General features: G+C 32.5%; 1 protein-coding gene across 2 annotated transcripts in view; it reads right to left on the bottom strand.

Moving 5' to 3' along the window:
- The window catches only part of Gabrg2 (gamma-aminobutyric acid type A receptor subunit gamma2), an 83427-nt gene extending 71153 nt beyond the window's left edge, over nucleotides 1-12274 (bottom strand). The window contains exon 1 of one of the 2 annotated variants that reach the window (XM_003473354.5): nucleotides 11580-12274. In XM_003473354.5, the coding sequence (XP_003473402.1) occupies nucleotides 11580-11686 (107 nt within the window). In that variant the 5' untranslated portion in view covers nucleotides 11687-12274. The remainder of the gene's footprint in view (nucleotides 1-11579) is intronic. The other variant, XM_003473353.5, reaches the window with a different exon arrangement.
- Between the last annotated feature and the right edge of the window lie 13030 nt (nucleotides 12275-25304).

The following is a 25304-nucleotide window of genomic DNA, read 5'->3' as shown; positions in this document are numbered from 1 at the left end:
TTTGAAGGAAGGAAAGGAGCAATTAGGTAAGAGAGAATTTGTTTACTTTTCATTTATTTTCATTCCATATTTAGCAGAGTACTGCAGAGCTCAACTACAGTCAAATAATGCCCGTGTTAGTCTGGGTACAATGGACAGAGCATTTGGAGTTATATAGATAAAAATAGTGAAACATAAAAGGTGTATCAGGTTACCAATTCCTCTAAATCAGAAGCAATAAGCAAAACAAACCAATACATGAAAATACTAGTAACTGTAAAATAGGCTTATCACATACTATTACATTTAATGTGCTACTGTCTTTTAAAATCCATGTATTTAGAATATAAGTTCTGAAAGAGCCAGAAAGTTGCTTGATATGTGCATAGCTGTATCTCTGGCATTTAGCATAGTATTAGGAACATAGTGGATAGGTAAGCAAGGGTGACTGATACCATAAATAGAAATTCAAGAGTGTACAGTTTAGTCACCTGTGCCACAGTGTGCTAACTTGTCTTCAGTCTTCTGCTTTGCCTTCACTTGCGTATTTCTGATATATTTCATTGTAACTTAAACATTAGTTAAGCAAGCAAAATTAACTCAAATCAAAAAAGAATAAAACTGAATGAAAATATCCATATGGCTTTGTATTGCAGTTTTGGTTGTTTGTTTTAAACAGTGAATTGTTCTGCAAATGAGAACTGCAAGTGTTTAAAGATGAATTCCATCTCGGACAGGGAAAATATTCCACTATAAATGACTCACTGACAACAAAAGTACTTGGAAATTTTGAGTTAACTGTGATCGTTATTTTGAGATCTCTTTTCTTGCTCACATATTCTTCATTTTAGGGAACTAAGTTCACTTTGTTGACTATGTATTTTTAATCTGTAAAGGGTTTTTCATGAAATGATGTGCAATGTGACTGAAAGCTGTTCCCTCCCACGCCACCATGACTATCACTTTTATTACTGCATGTTCTCAAAAGTAAAAATTAGCTTAGATAAAAATCATTCTCCTTATAACCTCTCTTATTAAATTAAGAGATGGAAACATGTGTGAAAACATTATCTCTCAAATCTTAAATTATCTGTGTCTTGTAATTTTCATGTTGGGGATGAATATGTTTCAAAACAACATCCAAAGAAGTTCAGAGGCTCTGAAAGCAACACCAGTAACAGAGTTAGAAAGATGAGTCTCATGTTTCAAGGGATCTAATGAGATTTTTGTGAGAGCAAGTAACTGTGCATATGCATAAGAGAGCAGTTTGTGGCCTCTTCAAAGAAGAGCCTCTTCAAAACCAGCCTCTCTGGTAGTCTGGTCTCAGACCTCTAGCATGTAGGACTGAAAAATTACCATCATCTATTAGCCACCCAGCCTCTGGTATTTTACTATAGCAGGCCAAACATACTACATTTGTTCCATAATGTATAGGTTAACCTATGTTACCCTCAGTACATGGCATAAGCATAATGTTTGAAATTTCATTACATAAACTTATCTCTCTCAATCTCTCTCTCTCTCTCTCTCTCTCTCTCTTTCTCTCTCTCTCTCTCTCTCTCCCCCCCCCCTTCGGTCTGTCTCTGTCTCTGTCTCTCTCTGTCTCTCTTCTTTCTTTGTCTGTATCTCTGTCTCTCTGTCTCTGTCTCTTTCGCCTCAGCCTCTTGAAGAGATCACAATGTCTGGAGAGCCCTATTCCACAACTTGATTGTAATCTCATGAGAGACTCTGACCCATAATCACTCAGCTAAACTACTCCTGTATTCCTGTTCTTCAAATCATTCTCCTTATAAGGAGAATGATTCTCCTTATTTTAGATAAGCAATATTTCTTATTTAAAAACTCTTAACTTTTGGCTAACTAGTTATGTAGAAAACCTCTGCAAAGACAGATAATATCTATAGGCATTGGTATTGGTAACAACTTTGTCTGAGTGTGTAATTCGGGGGATGTCTCTTTGCTATGTAATAAATAACTGAAAGAGAGGAAAACTGGTGTCAAATGTGTTTTGGATGGTTGATAAAGAAACCTCAGTAACAGATGCTGGTTTTCCTATGATCAGATCAGTGAGATACATAGAAAAGGAAGTCAGTCATGACCTTAAATAGTAAGATATCAACCTGCATTTTTCTTTCCCCAATATTCTTTAGCAGACTCAAGTCGCTGCTTTAATTCCTTGCTGATAAAAATAAATTGACTTCAAAACTAGCAATCTATATTTGTTGTGAATACTGACTTGAATAATTTTGCTTTGTTTAACTTCAATGGTTCTACACTCTCTTTTGAAGAAATTATTTTTCTTTACATATAGTTCAAGAAGCTAGGCCTGGTAGCGAGTCTCATTCAATGGCATATATTTCCTCATTAGGGCCTAATCCACACTATTAGTGACATTATTGATTTGCACAAGTGATATGCTTAAAATGAATCAGAAATATTAAGAATTCTACAAATTTGCACCCAAATTGCTTATCTCATTCAAGTTAAGAGAAGGGAATAAGCAATTAGCAATTTTTCTAGTTTGAGAAGTAAGAAAAATCATTTTCTCTGTGCTTCCCAAATTTAGGGTTCTGCAATAATAAAGAGGATACTTGTGCTTCTACCTCTATCCTTAGGAAATTATAACTCAATAAAAATAAGAATAACAACCCATGGAATGGTAGAGTGCTTGCCTAGCTTGCCTAGCATGTGCAAGGCCCAGGGTTGTAAAATGTTAATCTTTATAAAGAGAACCCCAACTGATGAAATGGTACAATTCTGCAAAACATCAGAAGTGTACAGAAGGAAGAGGTTTCTCCATAGAAACTATGTGACACTCCACCCGCACCACCATAAGAGAATGATTCAGCCTGTACCATCTGGTACCAGATAGTAAAAATTAAGATCTTTTTGTCTCTTTTACTTTTTCCTCACCTACTTTCCACCATAATCATGGAAAAAAACAAAAGCAGCATATGAGAAGATAGGACAACCTGAAAAGTCAAGAAATAGATCCAGGCTGCTGACATCTTTAGCCAGACCGGAATAGAAAACAGAGATTTAAACTGAATAAGAGCTTCAAGGATTAATTTAGATGAGACTTTAACACCAGAAAATGATTGATTCTAAACCCTAGAGTGGATGGAAAATCTTTGGGATTTACTGAGATGTTAGCCAAATGAGGGGAAGATATATTCATTCAACAGATCATGCTTGAGGACAAACATAATTTCTAGAACACATCCTTCTAAATTCAACTTTTGCAATAAGCCAGTTGTAGGGAAAGTCAAGCAGATTAAGTATATCAAAACTGAGTGTATAACATTAAATATGTGAATTCATATTAATATTTAAACATGAGAACAAGTCAATTATCATATACTGTCCACAGTTTTGAGGAAGATATAGGATCAGTTTGCTATCTTATAGATACAAATCCTGATTATAGTGTTAAGGAACTTTACAGAAATTACTTGCATGTAAAATAAACTAAAAATATGTAAATGCTTAGAATTACTTATAATTTGGTAAGACCCATGTCTGTAAGAGTTAGGAAGTAATAACAAATAATATAAAATATTACTTAAGGAATTTTTAGTTGAATTGAACCAAGAAATATCAATTTCAAATGTACATATTTGAAAAATAAAAGGTGTTTTATTAAAATGTTTTATAAGTTTAAAATATAAAAAATGCAGGCATTTATAAGCAAAGAAGATTTTCAAAAGAGATGACTCAGTTGAATGAGTTTCCACTGGGAAGCAGCACTATGTGGCATTAATTCTAAAATTTAGCCCCTATTTAATATTATTCTTATTTTTTGTACTAAGAAGAGGGAAATCTCTAGTATATTAAGAAATGGTACACGTTTGAATGTGTGAATTAGAGTTCTGTTTGTTATTTCATTTGAACAATTTTCTTTGTTTTTTTGTTTGTTTGTTTGTTTGTTTGTACCAGGGATTGAACTCACGACCTTGCACTTGCCAGGCAGGCACACGGCGCTGAGATAAATCCCCAGCCCACTTTGAACAAATTTAAAAGCAATTCATAGGGTACTCAAACTTATGAATATATTTTAAAATTATTTTAATACTCTTTTGTGAGGTAAAAATGAAATTATGCTTAAGTGTACAACTTTGTCCATTTAGAGTAATGAATATTTCAAAAAATTAATTTTATCCCCATAGAATAAGTTGAAGGAGGAATTTGGAAGAAAGCAGATTTTAAAAAGTAGCTGATAATTTATCAACACAGTTACTATCATCTATTAATTTACTAAATCTCTTCTTATGTGTATGTTACAGGTCACTATAAGGTATGTTTTGCACTTAACACAAAAACTTCTAACATAATTCACTGTATTTCTTTAATCTATTGTATTCAGTAATACAGGCTTAATATTTCTGAAGTTAATTTCAATTTACAACTGATAGTAATCTGTAAGGTAATCTATTTCATTAGCTTGTAGTATTTATATTAAATTTCCAAAATCTCAGAGAAGGTGTCTCAGAAGAAGGTATTAATAAGAAAATAGATCCTTTTTCATGCATATAACTCCAAGATCTGAACCTTCTATGCTCATAAACCAGTGGATAGGGAATTTGTAGAACAAAAGTCACCAATGAACTATTGATTGATAAATTGTCTCTGTATAAATAATGTGATATAACACAACATTCCTTCATTCAGTTGTCCTTAATAAAATTCTTTGTCTGTTAAGCAGATATTTTCAGATACAAAAGAAAAATAGTCCTCAGAACATTTCAAAATTTTTTACTTCTTCAAAAACATTTCATTTATTTGCAAGTGAAAACCTCTACAATGGGTGGCAACAAATTCATCTAAAACTAGTAACCAACAAGAGAATGTCAGAACATTAAGACTATGCATTTAAATGATTGTGGATGAATTTTAGCTGGCTTTTATATCTCAAATCCTCTGTCCTAGTCTTTCTCACACTAGAAATATGGTATATTTCCTCACAGCACCATGTCATTGTCCTGTGCAGAACTTACCTGAGTTAAAATTCAGTAATTATTTGTATTCCTTTTGACTATTGCTGGTCATCTCATGCATGTAGTTGCTATTCCATGATGGCAGACAGCATGATTTCAGCTTCTGGGTACTTATTCACCTAATCTCTAGAGCAGACAACTCAAATAGTAGGTGTTTTATGAGTCAAGAAATTATATATATATATATATATATATATATATATATATATATATGCTTTTTATGTATCTAGAGTTGCCTTTGCCAGTTATGGATCTGTAAGTTGTTTTCAATACCAGTTTATTAAAAGAATGAATAGCTGGTAAAAAACATCTTTTTTTTTTCTTTCAAAAAATACTTTGAATATGGATATGGTATATTTAGTTTGTTTTGTCCATTTTACTTAAATGCACATAAAGTATTTGTGCAGTTCACTGAATATTTGCTTCAATGTGAAATTATAGCTTCTTATTCTGCTAGACATTAAAACTTCAGGGCTTTGATACTGTTCTCCTGTAGTAAACAAATCTACTTATAGATTTTGATTCTACAACTAAAGAGATTTGTGACAGGGTTTCAATAATCACAAAGGATCTTTGCTTTGTAAACATTGCCTGTTTTCTCCCACTGTTCTGTTTTTTATATGGCTTTCTTTATTAATTGGTGTAAAGTATAATATCAGTGCTAGTTAGTTAGCATTTACATGGCACTTTCTATGCAAAGTTATCAAATGATTTTTATAATAATATAGAATTATTACCATATTTTGTACTCTTGTACTATAATACTATAGGGATTAATATTATTTGGAGTTAAATTTTATTTTTACCCTAAGCTGCTAATGTATAACTTTAAAAATGCTCTTTATTTCCTTTGAAAAGATATTTATTCTCTAGTAAATGGGACAAATGAATAAGAAATAAACTTCCCTGTAAGGCAGTAGAGAGGCCTTTTGTGTCTCAAAACAATCCAGGTCTTACATTTAGAAAGAAAAAGATTGACTATGCATGTGAAGTATATTGTACACACTAGGAAAACATTAAGAAGAATTTCCATCTTTCCAGATAGGTAATATTCAGAGTCCTGGACAAGTTCCCTAAATTTATTTTATGTCATGTTTGACAATTCTTGAAGGAGAAAATACTTTTTTGTTTTACTCACCAGTCAATTGAGAGAATAGGAAACTGAACGCAAAAGTTTTTGTATAAAGTAAACATCGATCACTTTCTAGGAATTATAACTTCTTATCCCTCTAGAAATTAAAAGTTCAACATTTTAATACTAAGCAATCTTATAATACAGACAACTAAGCTGGGTCTTATATGATTGCGGGGATTGAAATGTTTAAAATATCTGTGAATTCCAAATAGATAGATAGATAGATAGATAGATAGATAGATAGATAGATAGATATTGCGGTGGTATAAGATTATTTTTACTTTAATTTGATTCAAATTTGTCTTTTACTTTTCTGGAAATTTCTTTAATAAACTGAAGGACAATATTGATCAAGTTATGCTGCAAAATTGCTGAACAGAGAGAGAGTAAGTAAGGTCTCTTCTTTAAAACTAGGATGGCGTGCAATAGTTAAGTTCCTGGGTTATAAATGAATTGCAGGTTGAAGTATGTTTTACCTACACAGACATAGTCATTAAGAAAATATATTTTCTAACTATAGTTGCTTTGATCTAATAGTTTCATTTAATATGCTTCTGAGATTGTAGAGCTACGTAGTAGAAAACTATTTCTAAGGATTTCTGTGTAGAGTTTTCAACAATGCAATAAGATATAATTTAACAATGTTAAATCAATGAAAGTGAGTATCTCAAAGCATTCCCATGATAAATTAGATGGGATAACACAAAACATTTCATTTACTGGACCAGCTGGATCTTTAGTATATTTCTAAATTCTCCCATCAGAAAATAGAAGCAAAGTATTATCAATACCAAACCAATATTCCTATAGTAGGCTTTACTAGAGTGACAGGTATTTGTTTTCTCCAAATTACTTTTGCCAGATTGACTGATCAAAAGAAACTGATTAAAAATTATAATTAAAGATGTCTGAAGGTTTGACCACTATTGGTATCTGTATAATGTTAGTGCTGAGAGAGTCAGAGTTTCAGTACTTCAATTCAGGGGAACACACCAAATATGGTGTTTTATTCAAGTAGACATGAAGACAAGAATGCATCTGTCTGATACTGCGCTTAACAATAAAACACCTGCTTAGTATGCCCAAGGCCCTGGATTAGATCCTCAACTCCAGGAAAACAAACGGCATTATAAAGGATCTACATGACATCTCAAAATCAGGAAAAATATAGTTATATTTTCAAATAAACTTTTGTCATATATCTACAGATACCAAATTATATTTACATATATAAAATATTCGTACAGAATATACCTACATTTAATCTTCACAATCACTGTGCATTAGTTATTATAAACTGCACTTGATAAACAAGAAAATCAAGAATAAGAATGGATATTAAATGATCTGCTTAAAGGCAACAGCTAATTAAAAGTTACATATTATTAATAAGTGTTTCTGTAAATAGATATAGGTATGCATACATAATGATAAGAATAATGTACAATTTGTATATACATAATAGCTGATTATATTTTAGTTCATACTAATTACATTCTCTTTTGACAATTCTTCAACTAATCAATTGCAGCTAATTAGTACTCTTTTTTATAAGTGGAGGGGTTTGAGTAATTTATCTACACAACATTTACACTAAGCACAGAAAAGACTGTTTTCTACAGGTTAGGAACTTGTAACACACTTACAAGTCCCGACTAAAATAATATTTGCAAGAGTGATAAAGTCACTGAAATCAGTCTTTAATCTCATTCCAATTTGGATAACATAAAACAAAATTTAAAGCATGTACAACGACTTCTGTCAATAAATTCAGTATTTCATGATTTTATAATTTTGAGATGGCCCATTGTAAAATGAGCCTAAAATATCAAAGAAAACGTTTTTTAACAAATATTTTAAATGAAAAGCCAATTTTAGTTTTTCTTTCTTATTATCTAAGTGTTTTGCCTAGATGCCAATGAGCAATTGATTTCTAGAAATTTCTGGCTCAATTGATTTCTAGAAAATTCTGGCCCTAAATAGACTATTTGGAAAACTGTGTGTAAAAGTAAGGCAATGAAATATGTTGTGGAAGATTTTGTGTGTGTGTGTGTGTGTGTGTGTGTGTGTGTGTGTGTGTGGAAATAACTATGTGAAGTATTTGTAAATGTAAGGAGTAACAAGGTTGCTGTAATAGGGTTATATTGAAAAGCATTACAGAATTTCCTGTAAGATCATAGTCATCACCTGCCAAAGTTAAAAAAATCTGTATAAAATGTAATTATGGGATAAAAGATTACTTTAACACCTCTTTAAAAATCAACTTAAAACATTCCCATTTAGCAGCAATCAGGAACAGGAAATATTTATGAATCTTTAATTCATCTCTTTTAGAGAAAGAATTAAGCTGATTATCTAACTTCAATATGCTTTTGTTCAATCTAGCCCTTGTAGAGGAACTCTTAGATATTATGTGTTATGAGATATTCTCTTTATCCTAAGGAAAACAAAACTGGGATTTTTAGCACTTACTCCTTATTATAAGCAATGTTCTTCTGAATTTTAATGTGTCTTCTAATTAGTATTTTTTAGTCTAAGAAGTTAAATTGAAATATGTATTTTACAAAATTTGTCTCAAAACCTACATGTGTCCCTATAGGTATGTAGAATTTATACAGTTTTTAAATACACTGACATTGTATTCATGTAAGTACATTTGGTGCTTCATATATGATTTGAATTTATTAAGATTCTTTAGACTATTCCTTATCCTTGTGGGTTGAATGTTACACTCAATTATATATATATTCTGGGTGTACAATTGATTCATTTTGTACAGTTGAATGATAAAGTAGCAGAAACCAAAATGCTCGTAAATATTAGGTAGAGTGAAGAAAAAATTTTTGGAAATTAGCAAAGGAAAGAAACATTTCTTCAAGGCCAGGGATTTAGCTCAGTGGCTTGGGTGCTTGCCTGGAGAGTATGAGGTCATGAGTTTGATCCCTGGAACAAAATAAATAAATAAATAAATAAATAAACTTCAGAGTGAGGCCTACTGAACTTGTTAAAAGTGAGTATTTCTGTATTTTACTGCACCCATAGTGATTTAGAGTCCTATAATGTATGATTTAGGAATCTTGTCAAATCAATAAGTTTTCAGGTGATTGTTATGATAGTACCACAGATAAAATATGTGACAGTTTAGAAAATTTCAAGTTTATGAAACTCATTCACCTCAAAGAAGAAATAGTTGCTAATATGCTTAATCTAGTGCTTTATTTTCCTCCTTGTTTTAAATTTATACCAATACAACCTAATGAATTTAGTATATAATTTATGCTAAATATATTTTTTTATATTTAGCATATAAATCCACATATGCTATAACCCATCTCAGAAGAGAAAGAATTTATTCTTGGAAATCTCTTAAATTCAAAAAGTCAACTTAAAAAATGTTTTATTAACTTCTATATTATCTTACTATTACTAATTAGTTACCAAAAACGTTTTTAGGATCCTCAAGTTTTTCCACTGACATGTTGTTTTTACTCAGATTCAGCTTCAGAAATCAAAGATTCTATTTTCCTCTGTCCCTATTCAGAAACTCAAATGGCTTTTTTATGAGATTGCAGCAAACTGAAACTCTGATCACATCCCTGCACCAATCTGCAGTGATTCCATTTGTATAGCTATTCAGAAAAAAAAAAAAAAAAAAAAAAAAAAAAAAACCAAAAAAAACAAAACTATTGGGAGTTTTTATGAGGTGCGATTTCCATTACTTAAAGCTACTTTACATGCTCATACACAAATAGAAAAGTAAACTATATCTTCAAGTTTTGATTTTTATATATTATTGTAATAAAAAGATCAAACTTATGATAAGGATGCCCTTTCAGTACTATAATATTATGAACAATAAAAAGTAAGCATGTTTGACTAAAATAGGATGGTGGGAGATAAAATGCATAAGAATATGTTCATCCAATTAGTCATAAAATTGTTTACTAATATACTCATGAAAGATATCCTCTCCATATCTTGTCTAGATTTAATCCACAGGTTTCATAATTCATGATAATACAACAAAGACATTTTCTATCAGTAAGCAATAATAAATTCTCTACTCTTCTGAAACAGATGAAGATTAAAAACTTTATACGTTTAATTTAAACATATTTGTGGGGTTATTTTTGAAGTGAAAAATTATTTTTCCAGGATTTAACTAAAATACATACAAAACCTCTTCAGAAAAAGGCCCACTTCTTCTGAGAAAACTTCTTAATCTGATACTTTTAATGAGATTAGGTTTTATTTTTGTAGTAGAGGAGTAAGATATGAAAAGTTCTGGAAAATTTAAACAATCCTTATCTTTGCTTCAAAACTACAAAGTTAGTATTTGACTCCTTATGTTGACTTAATTTCTTAGTCAGAAAGCCACATATCCTAGAAGAGGAGGAACCATCTATATTGACTAGAAGTTCCAGTAATATCTTCTAACTTACTTGAAGTAATAATGAGGTGTGTGCTATGTACATGGGTAGAAGAATATTGTAGCGTACTGTGTACAGGGATTCTCCACTGACACTCTTAAAGGAACTCAGAGAACCTTTAGATGTAGAGCATTTCAGAGTACACACATGCTTAGGAGTTACAGAGGCCACCCCTACACCACTTCCCTACTTAGTGTAGCAAGGCCACAGCATTAAGGCACACTTTAGAATTTTGGCATTACATTTACTTAATTCAGCATGATTTTCAACAGTGTAGGAAGGCCAACACTTTTTTACATGTATATATTCCCCAAGCCATGCCCAACGACCCCTTTGCTCCCCAGGCAGGAGGTAGCAATGATCACTGTAAGGTCTCCTTGGCTCCACGGGCCTTCATTTGGAGTGGAAGCATGTCCTGTCTAGATTTAGAGAGGTCTAGTCAGCCCCACAAGTCCCTTTCCTTGGGCCACAATCAAATGCGCTGTCCTTGGTGCTGAACCATGTTTGGCTATCGGGCTGCTGGGTCAAAGAGGCTGGATAGAAAACCTGGCTGAGCAAATGTCCAGATGCGAGAGCAAGGCATACTTTATTGTACAGAAACAGAGCTGCCCCCATCCCCAAATTCTCCCTCATACATATCTCCCCGAAGGCGCTAAGACCCGATTTGCAATGTTCTCCCCCAGACCCCCACCCAAAAGCCTTCAACATGGCCTCAAATTCAAGCGGGTATCAACATAGCCCAACTCCACATCTGACTGCAGTAATACGAAAATGATATTCTCAAACGCAAAGTCTTTCATGAGGTTTGCTTTTCCACTCCAAAACAAAACAAATAATAAATTCCAATACATGAATATTTAAACAAACGTGACCTTCTTTTTTCATACCTCCCATTCCCGTCCCATGTATTCAGTCTTCCCTAAATTACAAACCAAAAATCCCAGGAGAACGTTTTAAATCTGGGTGGTCTCCACAATTCCACATCTCTACCCCTTCCCCCACCTCTCCACAACAAAACGACGTGAAAATAGCACATCTTACCCTGGGTAGAGAGACAGCAGGAGCAGAATCCACACGGTCATTTTCTGTGAAAATACAGGAGTCCAGTAGACTGAGCTGCCTGTGCTCCATATATTTGGCGAACTCATCGCTTTTTTTCTCCCTCTTGCTTCTTGTCTCCTGCTCGCAGAAGAATCCCTCCCCTTTGTATTATTATTATGCTTATGATTTGAGGGTGGCTCCCCCCACCTGCCTCTCGCAGGGACCAGCACTGAAGAGGTTATCGCCACCAGCTTCAGGAATTAATATTCAGGGGGCAGAAATAAGATCTGCACAAACGCTTGCAGATAACATCAAAGCGTCAGCTCCTGAAGCTGGCTTCCAAATGTAGGGGAATAATATAATTGAGCCAGGGGGAGGGTACAGGGAGAGACTCACACTGAGACAAATAAAAAAGGGAGAGAAAGAAAAGCGCGCATAATCACGATGCTCACACTCACGCGAACTCCCCCAGGTCCATTGTTTTAGGTTTATGTTTTAGCTCTTTCTTTCTTTCTTTCTTTCTTTCTTTCTTTCTTTCTTTCTTTCTTTCTTTTAAAACTGTGTGTGTGTGTGTGTGTGTGTGTGTGTGTGTGTGTGTGTGTGTTTAAAAAAGAGAAAAAAACTCACTAAAGGCTTTGCGTGATTATCACGCAGCAAATTAACTGTGAGGTCAAAGTGGAAGAGATGCGCGCTGCTGCTGCAGGAATTAACACATGCGTGGTGTCTTGCTTGCGCTTTTTAACCCTTCTCTGCACACACAGCCTAGAACTGGTGTTCCTGGAGCAAACAAATACTTTAACAAGCCTAGAAACTGTACCACTAATGCCAGAGGATTTATTTTGTCAGTTCTGCCAAGGATAATTATTCTTAAATCGTGCAGTTTTAGAAATCCGTGATTGCATTGTTGGGGGTGGGGGAGCAGCAGTGGGGGAGGAGCGGCTGTCTCTCCAGCCCATCCTGCGGGAAGAGGTATTTGGCGAGTTTAGTTTGAATGAAAGGAAATACAAACTGATAAATTAAAAGGCACAGGGAAATTCTGTGATCAGCATGATTCTATACGACCTGTCTGTTCCCTATCCCCAGTAAAAATGTAAAACATACAAACTTCTTGAAGTTTGAAGCACCTATTGCTTGGGAATCTTTGTGTGTGTGTAAAGACTATAGACCACAGCACAGGGGTGATTTTTGAATGAAGCCAGGGCAAAAGAAGATGGCCAGGAGGGCATTCGACATTACAGAAGGATTTCTGATTCTTGTGAGAAGGTTCACTTTTATTGGCCTTTGGTAACTGTCCTGAACATCCCTGGGGTAGGGGGGTGTAGTTAGTATGCTTCCTTCTTGGTTAGAAAGTTACCATGGATACTGATACCAAGCAGAAACCTATTCTGTCAACCTATTTCATGAGCTGCAGAGGAAATTCAATTCACTCTTCAAGGGAAAGAGAGTAGAGGAGGGTTGCATGAGTCAACAGTGACTCAACATACCACCACCAAGATGTTTATGAAGAGATACAAATGAAGAGAATGAAGCAGACCCCTTATTGGAAAATGTCAGGGAATCATCTCTAAACCAGTACCTGTTCTGCCAGAGGAATGACACTGCACTCTGAAGCCCATAAGTTAGGAGAGAGATACAAGATAATCCACCTTCCACTGCAAACTATATGAAATATATCCCAGAAAAGCAGAGACCATTACTGGCATCTGCATCTTAAGACTGAGGCTGAAGAGATGCATTCTGACAATTAAGCAAAAGAGGCCTGACAAACACACCTGGAAATCTGTATGCATTTAGATCTCTGCCTTAAGCAAAATTATCTTATGAAATCTGGGCAAAATTCAATAAAAAACAACATTCATATGCAGTCAGTTGATTTCCTTGTGGGTGACTGGACTAAAGGCAGAGCATATGTAAATCCCTTTTCTTTGAAATTCTCCTGCTTTGTGTTGCAATGAGAGGAACATTTACCCCTCATTTTAGTCCTATTTGAATTTTTAAGAGTCTATGTTGTTATAACTATATTTATTTTTAGCAACAATAGCTAATTATTTTTATAGACTAAGGCCTATTGCCCATGTTGTCATATAATCAGATGACTACAAAAATCAAACAAGTAAGATAAAGGAAAGAAAAGGGGCTGACGAACTGATTTTAGCAACAGGATATATCTTCCAATGTATTAAAAGAATCTGTAAAGGAAATTAAACTTTTTAATCACATCTGGACATAATTTTAATCGTAATCTTCAGGATCCTTCAGCAAGCCTTTGTGGATCTTTCTTACTCAATGAATAGTCTATAAAATAACCTTTAAAAATTTGTCTTCTAAACCTTGGTATGCTAAATTTCCTGGTTTTTATAAGAAATCTATTCACAGTATTTGATAATCAACTTTTAGTTATTCTTATCCATTTTGAAAAGTTGTATATAGCATATATAAGTAATCATTATTTTACATGTATGATGCTTATATTTTCATTGAAAATAGTACATGTGTACATATATGTGTGTAAAATTATATTAACATTTGAAAACTATTGGAACATGGAAACAAGAAAACTACCACCAACACATCCTTCACTAAATGAGGCACTGTTATTATATTATAGAGCAGTTTTACAAATCAATTCTTTTTAAATGTAGTTTTAATTTTATTTTTAACTTGAAATTTAATATGTTGTTAGTAATATTACTGTTTGATCCCTATGCTTAAAAGCAAGTTATAAGTATAAAAGTTGGATGATGCACAACATTTCTCATTATTGGGGAATTAGTGTACATTTTCCTTTTAATTACTTAGGTTCAAGTTCTTAGAACATCAACAATGATATCTACCATGCAGATAATAACTATAACTTTGAAAAATTAGACACATCAAATATATGAATTACTAGAAAGCCTGAAAATTTTCTAGAAAATATAAAATGTTGAGGTTGAAAAAGAAATGGAATTCGATGAGATCTAAGATTATGTGGCTTTTCCCTTTCAAAGTACTATAAGGGTGACCAGTTATTCTCTGTTTTCCTGGGATTTTCATGATTTTAGCATGCAGAGTCCCACTTCCCAGGAACCATCTTAATGCCAAAAGTGCAGGGTGTTTAGAAGCAGCAGAAGGCAGTGATCTTCCTGGCACAGGGTTTCAGATGAGAACTGGGGTGATCAAAACAGCTCAAAATGAGGAGGAAATCTCAAACTAAATAGCAGCAGAACAGTAAGACGCCATATCTGAATTTAAACTTCCCTTCAATATTTGTTTTTGCTCAATGTGAGAAGCAAGAATAAATATCAAGGAGCCTGAAAGAATGCAAAAATAGACAGGAGGACTGAGAAATCTGAGCCAGTATTTTCACTGCCACTCATTTCAGAGTCTGAACCCCAGCAAGGTTAGAATTTGAATCTTAACACGTTCTAGGATCTTCCTAAATCCCTGAGATTTAGTTCAAATTTCTGGGTGAACAAAAACCTTTTGTTTTCAGATTAGTAACTTGCTCCAAGTGTAAGGACAAAACTGCAACTAAATATCCTGAAAACTGTAAGTCTAATCATTCAGCATATGTAAATCAATAAATGTAATCCACACCAAGGTGAGCCCCTTACAGCAAAAACCATTGATCTTCAGAACATAACAAATCTGAATGTCATCAATATACTATATAAAATGCCTGGCAAAAAAAAAATCACAAGATACATAAAGTATAAGAAAATAAAACACATATTAGAAAACAATTCCACTCAAGAGAAACATAAGACTCAAAATGACCAATATTGCAATTAGCATAAAACAACATTCAGTTAACCATTAAAAATAGATCAAGAACTTAGAGAAAATAGACTTATTTTGTTTGTGTGGTCAAAAGAATGAACAGTATAGAATCTCAGCATGGAAATGAAACTTTTTAAATAAAGGAAAATGGAAATTCTTCAACTTGAATTTAGGTCTGATGAAATTTGCTGTTTGGATTTTAATAGCAGGAAGAACTTTCAGTAAGCTAGAAGACATCTATAAAAATATCTAGTATGAAAAGCATTGGGAACAATATCAAAAACCAATATTATCTCAAGTATGTGGTAATATCAAGCATATAAATGAAGTTTTATGTACAGAGAAGATAGAATTAAGCAGATATATATATATATATATATATATATATACACACACACACACACACACACACACACACAAAATACACCAAAGTTGGAGTTAAATGAAATTGTTTTCTTGCACATTTCCTGCATATTATGAAGTGGTGACATATTAACTTTAAACAGACTTTGATAAGTTAAAGATGAAAGTATTAATCCTTAAGGAAGCAACAGAAAAATACTAAAAAGATAGTTCTTACATCATTAAATTAAAATCTAATATTATAAACAATTTAATAAATGCTGCAAAACAAACAGAAAAATAGAATGAAGGAATAAACAAGGAAAATAGAAAAATACTTGGTGGAAGTAGATGTGAATATTAGAACTTTATGAGTGATAAAGAATGTTTACTTTTACAATGAAACTCAATTGACCAGCAACATAGCAATAAGAAGTTCATGAGATGATAACAGAGTTTCAGCATAGGTGAAGCAAAAGTTGACAGGCAGCAGGCAAATCTCCACCTTAATACCTGGATATATTAAAATAAGCCATTTAGTTTGACATTTACAGGACATAATATTCAGTAATTACAAAAAATCTGCAAAATTTATGGCTCATAAAAGAACCATCAATAAGTTCCAAACTTCTGAAAGCTTATAACAGAATTCATTTAGAAATCAATAATATAAAACAGAAGCCTGAGGTTGTGGTGGTTCACGCCTTTACCCAGCACTTGGGAGGCTAAGGTGAGAGGATCATTGTGAGTTCGAGACCAGCCTGGGCTACAAAGTCAGCTCAAGGCTAGCCTGAATTGCATAGCGGGACCCTGTCTCAAAAAAAAAAAAAATAAATAAATAAAAATTTAAATAAATAAATAAAACAGAAAATCTCCAAAATTTTTAAAGCTAAACAATATACTTCTGAAACGTACATGGATCAAAGATGATCTACTGGAATGGCCAGAAACTTTTAAGTAATCATAATGAAAATACAGCATATCAAAGTATGGATTGTGAGTCTAAATCAGATCAAATAAAAACATTTATAGCAATTAATTGAATTCTACAAGAAATACAAAGAAAATCTACTGCCTACAAGCCTCAAACTCTTCAATGAAATTGAAAGGGAAGCAATCCTTCCTAAATCAATCCTGGAAGCAAATATTACTCTAGTACAAAAACCTGAAAAAGATCCAACTAAAAAGAGAACTATAGACCAATCTGCCTAATAAACACAGATGCAAAAATCCTCACTAAAATATTGTCAAATAGGATGCAGCAAATCATCAAGAAGATTATACACCATGACCAAGTGGGATTCATCCCAAGCATGCAGGGATGGTTCAGCATATGTAAATCAATAAATGTAATCCACCATATCAATAAAGCCAAAAGTAAGAATCACATGATCATTTCTACAGATGCAGAAAAAGCTTTTGACAACGTTCAACATTCATTCGTGATAACAAATTTACAGAAAATTGGAATAGATGGTTTTTACCTCAATAAAATAAAAGCCATCTATAACAAACCAACAGTCAGTATCATACTAAATGACCAAAAATTGAAGGCCTTTACTTTAAAATCAGGCACAAAACAAGGATGTCCTTTATCACCACTCCTATTTAATATTGTACTGGAAACATGAGCCAGAGCAATTAGACAAGAGAGAGAAATAAAAGGGGTAAAGACAGGAAAAAAAAAGAAGTTAAATTATCATCGTTTGCAGATAACATGATACTCTACATAGAAGATCCTCTAAACTCCATTGAAAGACTCTTAGATATAATAAATAAATTCGGTAATGTAGCTGGATACAAAATCAATACTCAAAAATCAATAGCATTCCTATACACTAACAACAAAATCACAGTGAGAGAACTAAGAGATGCCACACCCTTCACACTACCAAACAAAAAAATGAAATATTTAGGAATTATTCTTACAAAAGAAGTGAAAGACCCATACAGGGAAAATTATAATACACTGAAAAAAGAAATTGAAGATGATCTCAGAAAATAGAAAGACATCCCTTGCTCATGGATAGCAAGAATAAATATTGTGAAAATGGCCAGTCTCCCAAAACTCTTACACAGATTCAATGCAATCCCAATAAAATACCATCAACATATCTCATAGATCTAGAGAAATCACTCCTAAAATTCATCTGGAGCGAGAAGAGAGCTAGACTAGCAAAGACAGTTCTAAGCAACAAAGGCAAAGCAGGAGACACCACAATCCCTGACTTGAAGTTATACTTCAAAGCAACCGTAGTAAAATCAACATGGTACTGTAATCAAAACAGAGCCGAAGATCAATGGAATAGATTAGATGACACAACCACAACTACAAACACACTCAACCACTTTATCTTTGATAAAGGAGCCAAACAGTTTCACTGGAAGAACAATCATCTCTTTAATAAATTGTTTTGGAAAAACTGGCTTCCCATAGGCCGAAAACTAAAACTAGACTCATGCCTATCACCATGTACTAAATTAAAATCTAAATGGATCAAATATCTGAATATTAAAACAGAAACACTAAATCTATTGGAAGACAAATTGGGTAGAAACCTTGAAGACATAGGGGTAGGTAGAGAATTCATGAATAGGACTCAAACCACAGGGGAAATACTTCCCAGAATCAATAACTGGGACCACCTCTTATTAAAAAGTTTCTGCATGTCAAAAGAAATCTCCAGCATAGTGAAAAGAAAACCCACAAACTGGGAAAAAATCTTAGTGAACTCTCCCTCAGACAAAGGACTTCTGTCTAAAATATATAAAGAATTAGAAAAAATCAGACCCCCAAAATTCAAAGATCCAATCCAAAAATGGGCATCTGAGATGAATGCACACTTCTCAGATGAAGAAATACAAATGGCAAATAAATACATGAAAAAATGTTCATCATCATTACTCATTAGAGAAATGCAAATTAAAACCACACTGAGATACCATCTCATTCCTGAAAAAAATGTCCAAGATCAAGAAAACCAAGAATAACAAATGCTGGAGAGGTTGTGGGGAAAAAGGAACACTCTTGCGCTGTTGATGGGAGGGTAGACTGGTGCAACCATTGTGTAGGTCAGTCTGGAGATTTCTCAAAAAGCTGGAATTGGAAGTCTCATTTGTTCCAGCTATTCCACTTTAGGCATATTCCCAGAAGAACATAAAGCATCATACCACAGTGATATATGTGCACCCATTTTTATAGCAGCACAATTTGTAATTGCCAGATCTTGGAGACAACCTAAATGTCCATCAACTGAGGAATGGATAAAAATTGTGGTATTTTTATACAATGGAGTACTACTCAGCTATAAAGAAGGATCACATTGAGATATTTATTAATAAATGGGTGCAGCTTGAGACCATACTCATAAGTGAAATAAATCAAACTCCTATGTATAAATACCAAATAGTTTCCCTACCATAAGAAATGATTCAAATATATAAAAGTATTTGGTAATCATGATTCCCCATTATGTGGCTTTGAATCCTTATAAGGTTTTCACTCATTAATTGGAATGGCTTTATTGTGGGCTGTTTGATATTATTGCCTGTGATGATATGAACAGATATTTTGAAGAAAACAAGACATCATAATAGGTAGTGCTGATTTAATATCATCTTGCTTCAAAGTCCCACCAAACTGTTGTTCTTCTGTCTCTTGATTTTATCATGTTGTATCTTACTGGATTTTATTATATGTGACAGTATAAACAAAAATTTTTATAGACAAAGAGAAAATATAGAAACCGTTGTTCATTTTCTGTTAGCTGGTTCTAAATACCCTGTAATACTTTCATCCTCTTGAGTGGTTTCACACTGCCTTGATGTGTTTAAAGCCACAGAATACCAAGTTATACTCAAATATTTCAAGAAAAGAGACACTATGGTTATTATTATTAAGTCAAGTTATCTTGTGGTGAAGCACTAGGTTGCTGAAATTGTCATGCTTTGACTGGTATTGTTATGTTGTTATGTTTCTTTTATCTCAATCTCTCCCCTTTTTTTTTAAAAAAAATTATTTTTTATCATTTTTTAATTAAGGGGAAAAATCAAAAAAATTAGCAGGATATATTATAGTAACTTTTTTGATTTCCTATTAACTTTATTTGAAGCCCTGTATTGCTCCCACCATCTTGTTTCGACTGATTTTACTCTGTTCTGTTCTGTTTGATATTATCAAGTTTGAGTATAGGCAACTAGTTTGAAGGGAATAAGATTCACTACAATGCCCATTCTGGTTTGACTATTATCTTCTTTTGAATTCCTGTAATGTCTCCAATGTTTAGGTCTTATTGGTCTTGTTCTGTACCATTTTGTTCAATTTTCTTATACCTAATGATATAGGCAATTCTTTTTAAGGTAGCAAGAGGCATTATGGTAACCATTGTTGTTTACCTTGTATTCTGTTTTTATATCATGTACTATGTCCATCCTTTGTTTTGACCAACTGCTTTGTTTTGTCATATTTGGCTTTATTCTCTTCCCCCAAAAAAAGAACTATGTGAGTAATAAAACCCAAAATGTATAAATGTTGTTGTAAGAAATAGAGGAAACAAAAAGTGCTCTAAAGGATAAAACTGCAAGTGTGTTTAGGTGTCTTAGGATAGATGACCATATTACTAAGTTTTTGTTGGATCATTGAACACAACTGTTTACAGTCTCAGTGTTTGAATGTCCACCTTGCATGCTTTAATCCTGTAACTTGAACAACTATTTTTAAGATGACAATACGTAATGTATTAATTAATGATTTCTTACTGTTTTTTTTTTTTTTTTTTGAAATTCTGTATTACTTGTACCCTTATACTGTTTTGGTTTTTTTTCCCTTTAAATAAAAAAAGTCTATTAAAATATATAAAGAAAAAATTTAAATTAATAATCAAAACTTTCAGCTTTAGAAGTTAGAAAAAAGTGTAAGGTAGACCAGAATTCAGAAGAGAAAATAATGAGAATATCTGTAGGGTGATTGTATATATGCACAGACACGAGTGTGTGTGTGTGTGTGTGTGTGTGTGTGTGTGTGTGTGTTGATGTGTATGTATTTTCAGAATGAGCCACTCACACTCTGATATGTGATAAAATTGAAGTTTCTTAGCATAAACAAGCCTGGCCTAGTCTAATCTCAGCCACCCGTCTATGTTCATCAAAGGTCATTTTCAGAACTCTGTCGAATGCTGTAGCCACTCTCCTATTTCATTCTGGGTAAAACACACTGGGATTTTCCGGTTCCCGGCCTTTGCACACATGCCACTCTCTCTGCATTACAATGCCATTCTGTTTGCTGTAATCTTCCTGTGACGCGGATCTGTTTACATACGTTGTCTTCAGACTAGTCTTCCTTGACACCACAAAGGAGTTTAAGTTTCCAGGTCCAGCAGAAAATATGGCTTCCACTCATCCTGAAATATTGTTTTATTTTTTTCTTTTTTTGATTTTTCCTTTGGCATTCTGAACAATGAAATTCAAGGCCTTGTTGATTCTAGCCATGTGCTATACCTCTGAACTCCGCATCCAGCTCTATCCTAAAATTTTCACTGCTTCAATATGTGTGGTTACAATAGCATACTTAATTATGCTAATTTAGTGTTTTTCTCTCCAGCTGTACTATAATTTTCCTGAAGGTAGACACTCTATTTATTACTGTTTACATATTGAAATAAAGGTTAGATGTCTAAGTACCATCTGTTTAAATCCCATTCTTTGTTTTAAATTGCATTGGTAAGTTTTTTGATTCAATTTGCACATCAAAGAATTTTTATTAGGATTGGGATTAAAAATAAGGATAAAGATTGCATATTCTAACCGGGGATTTAGCTCAGGGGTAAAAATGTCTGCCTGGAAAGTGTGAGGTCGTGAGTTCAATCTCCAGTCCAAAAAAAAAAAAAAAAAAAAAAAATGCGTATTATGCGTGTAACAAAAATTGGAAATTTGAAAATGCCTTAGCACCAATGGACATTATATATCACATTGGAACTATAAGTAGGGGGCAATTATTAGGAAAAAAAGTTTATTGATTTAGAGTTTTTGTACTGTTGAATACTGATTCACTTTTATGTTTTTAAAATTGATCCTATTTACTTGAGTCTTATTTCTAACAGGAAACTTTTAGTACTTGATTAAAAAAAAAACTGGACAAAACAGTATACTTTCAGGTTAACTATTATTCATTCATTAATTCATCTAAAAGTTATTATTTGTCAAATATGATGTCAGACACCATCCCAGGTACTGGACAATATAGATTACATTCTTAGGAGTACATGTACATCTTAGAAAAATAATGTAAGAACGTGAAGTATTCATCAACATCCTAAGCTATCACTTATGGCTATTTTGGGGGGTTTGATATTGCAACTAAAGCATTTTCAAATTAGTGAAGCTTGATAATGTAGTGTTCATGAAATTACATGGTTTGATAACTTTTCCCACACTGTTATTCATCAATTTAATATGTAACAAAAAGTATTGAATGTAATTTTGGGTCTGAAATTGACTTTAGGAAATATCTGATCAAACCTGCTTCCTTGGTAAAGAAGAAAGAGAGGAAAAGAAAAAGAAAAAAAAGAAAGAAAGAAAGAAAGAAAGAAAGAAAGAAAGAAAGAAAGAAAGAAAGAAAAGAAAAGAAAAGAAAAGAAAACAAGGTGGAAAAAAAAACTGAAATGTTTGCCTATATAAGAGTAATAGTATTAATGATTGATCCAAATGTTCTAAGCAGATGAATAATAGGACAAAGACGTAAAATTTGATTCACTGAATACCAGGGTTTGTTTAACCTCATATATGAAAAATAAGTTCAGTTTATAAATTATGACAAAATGAACATTATTGTCATAAAGTATTTGAGTCTCATTCTTTACTGAATGCTCTGAAATATTAATCTGTTCCCGATATATACCAGTTTTCAAAGTATGCTTTACTATTTTGACTCCTGTTATGTAACTGTTCAACTATCTACCAGTACTCTACTTATCCAAACTTACAATGTTGAGGATGTAAGAGTTGAATTCTTATTGTTGCAAAGTTTGGAGGTAGACTTAGTTTTGATTGGCAAAGAGTTGGGTTTAACATCAAAACTTGGTTTGAACCATGAAGCACGTAACATTTTGAACCTCCTACTCCTTGCTTCAGAAAGATAGTCTTTCTTAGAATCTTGATTATATCCTGACAATTATGCAACTAACAAAAATTTTATTTTTGTTACTTTTTTAAAAGTATCTCATACATGTGAAGTATATAGGAATGTAAGCAGTTATTATGTTTTATTTTTATTTGAGGAAAATACATTAACTTCAAATAAACTCATACGAAGTGTTAAGTATGAGCAAAACAAGAAAAAGAGTATCAAAGTGTTCTTTTTGGACGTTAAAGTCTATGCTTTCAAACATTTTAGATTTTTCTTTAGACCATATTAACCTTGTCAGTTCCAGCTACTTAAGGAAAAGCACTTAACTCACTTATAATTCTATTTTAGATTTTGGATCTCAGGCTTTCAATGAATGAAAACTTTTTGGAAAATTCATATTCTAGTGAGATAAATGCTACTTAAAGGGGCTTTAGAAATATAATTAACTTGTGAAAATGTAATTCTATTCCAGGCTATATTTTATTTTATGAAAAGCTATTAAATAAAAAAGCCATACTCTTCCTTTCTCACCAAACTGTAAGCTTAGTTCATGTTAAGGGAAAAAGTAAAAGAAGAAAAAAAAAAGGAGCTTATTTTGGTTGAAACAGTTAAATAATATTAAAGCTGAAGTAATATACATATATCATTACGATGATATTAAGTTATTTAATGACATGGAAAATTATGGTGATATGTTGCTAATTTTTTCTGAATAATACACAGAATTTTTCTAAATAGACCATATGTTATACCATAAAGTATGCTTAACAAATATGAAACATTATAATAGGCCCATACATACAATGATTGCAATGGAATGAACTTAAAATCAACAGCTAAAGAAATCACAAAACCTGTGAAGATTAAATAATACATTATCAAATAATGAAGATTAACAAAATATACACTATATTATTTTGAGAGTTATAGCATTAGACGGATGGATTGATGGAAAGATACTAAACACTTGAAATGAATTGTGACTGTCAGAAGATTGAATGTTCAGTAGTTCTAATATTATAGTTTAATACTTATTAATTAATCATGTCAAACCTCAGCTTTCTCATCTGTAAAATGTAAATAACTAAGTCACAGGCCATTATGAGTGAAATAAGATCATGTCAAGTGAGTACTGACAATCATGTCAGGCACAGAACTACCCATATCATAACAATTAGGACTTATTGTTATATTGCTATTATCACACACTTAAATGAATTTTGGCACAAAATTATTTGACATGTATATATTTATAATACAAATTTAAGCCTTACTGTGAACACCATCTTTGAATTTGCATTTCAGTTTTCATTAAGCACTTATTAATTGCCAACTATATATAGATTTATGGAAGAAATATGGAAATATGTATATATCATGATACAATTAAGGTACAGAAAAATGAAAGTTTGATCAAAGTTTATGAACAGTAAAAACAGGTTGGAAAATGAAAAGTCAAAGAAGCAAGAATCCCTATGACTCTCTCTCAGTCTCTTTCAGAATGAAGTGAGTTGTTTACTGTGTTATTCATCTCTATTTCCCACATTCCACTCATATTCAGAGCACCTTATCTAGTTCAATGTAACTCCATTATTTAATCCAATGAATTATTTAATCCAGTCAATTGAATCCAATTAATTTAATCCAATGAATGGGTAGTTTTGGTACCTTCAAAGTCAGTCTTAAGATTACCTTACAGACAAAATTCAAACCCTATTTTCTCAGCTTTCAGAAATATGAACTATGAAATGTTTATTATATAGTTTTTTGAATGAACTATGGTGACAGAAAATTCAGTTCCATCTCTTTTTATTAGGTAGCATAACTTGAAATATGAAAATGTCAAATACTTGCCAAAATCACACAATAAATGTATAATAAAACCAAATAATAACCTTTCAGTCTTCCTGTAATGCTAGACTTTGAGCATCTCTGTTAATAAAATTTATGCCCAATCTTCTCTCATAATTTAAAACATTCTCTTCTGGGACTCCATCCTATCACAGCAGTCACCATTCAAACAACAAAAGAACCTATATTTCTTATTCAACTATGTGTATAAAAGGAGAAAATACATACATATTGAGCTATAGAGCAAGTAATGTTTCATACATATTAACAAATATCAGTTTCAAACTTTGAAAAGGCAATATGAAAAATAACCTTAAATATTAGCAAACATTAAAATATAACATACTGATAAGGAGAAAGTTGCATATCTATAAATAAGTATGCATATACACTTGTGTATATAGATATGAGAAAACTATACTCTTCAAATTAAATGTTAAAGTTTATCAATATATTTTATAATCTTTCCAAGAAATTAAAAAATGTTTAAAAGCAGAGATTGTACCAAACATTTTAAAAAATCCGTCATTTGTTTAGGGGTTGAACAGAATTATTTTTCTTCCTCCATTCAATTGGTTTATTTTCTTGAGACAGACATATAGCTTTTTATGAGTAAACAATTATTATATGGGAGACTTCACCCATAA

This window comes from Cavia porcellus, unplaced genomic scaffold (genome assembly GCF_034190915.1).
Source record: "Cavia porcellus strain 051 isolate PalLab524CR breed Dunkin Hartley unplaced genomic scaffold, mCavPor4.1 scaffold_19, whole genome shotgun sequence".
Classification (NCBI taxonomy): domain Eukaryota; kingdom Metazoa; phylum Chordata; class Mammalia; order Rodentia; family Caviidae; genus Cavia; species Cavia porcellus.
The sequence above is the reverse complement of the archived record's forward strand: the minus strand, read 5'-3'. Positions and strand labels throughout refer to the sequence as shown.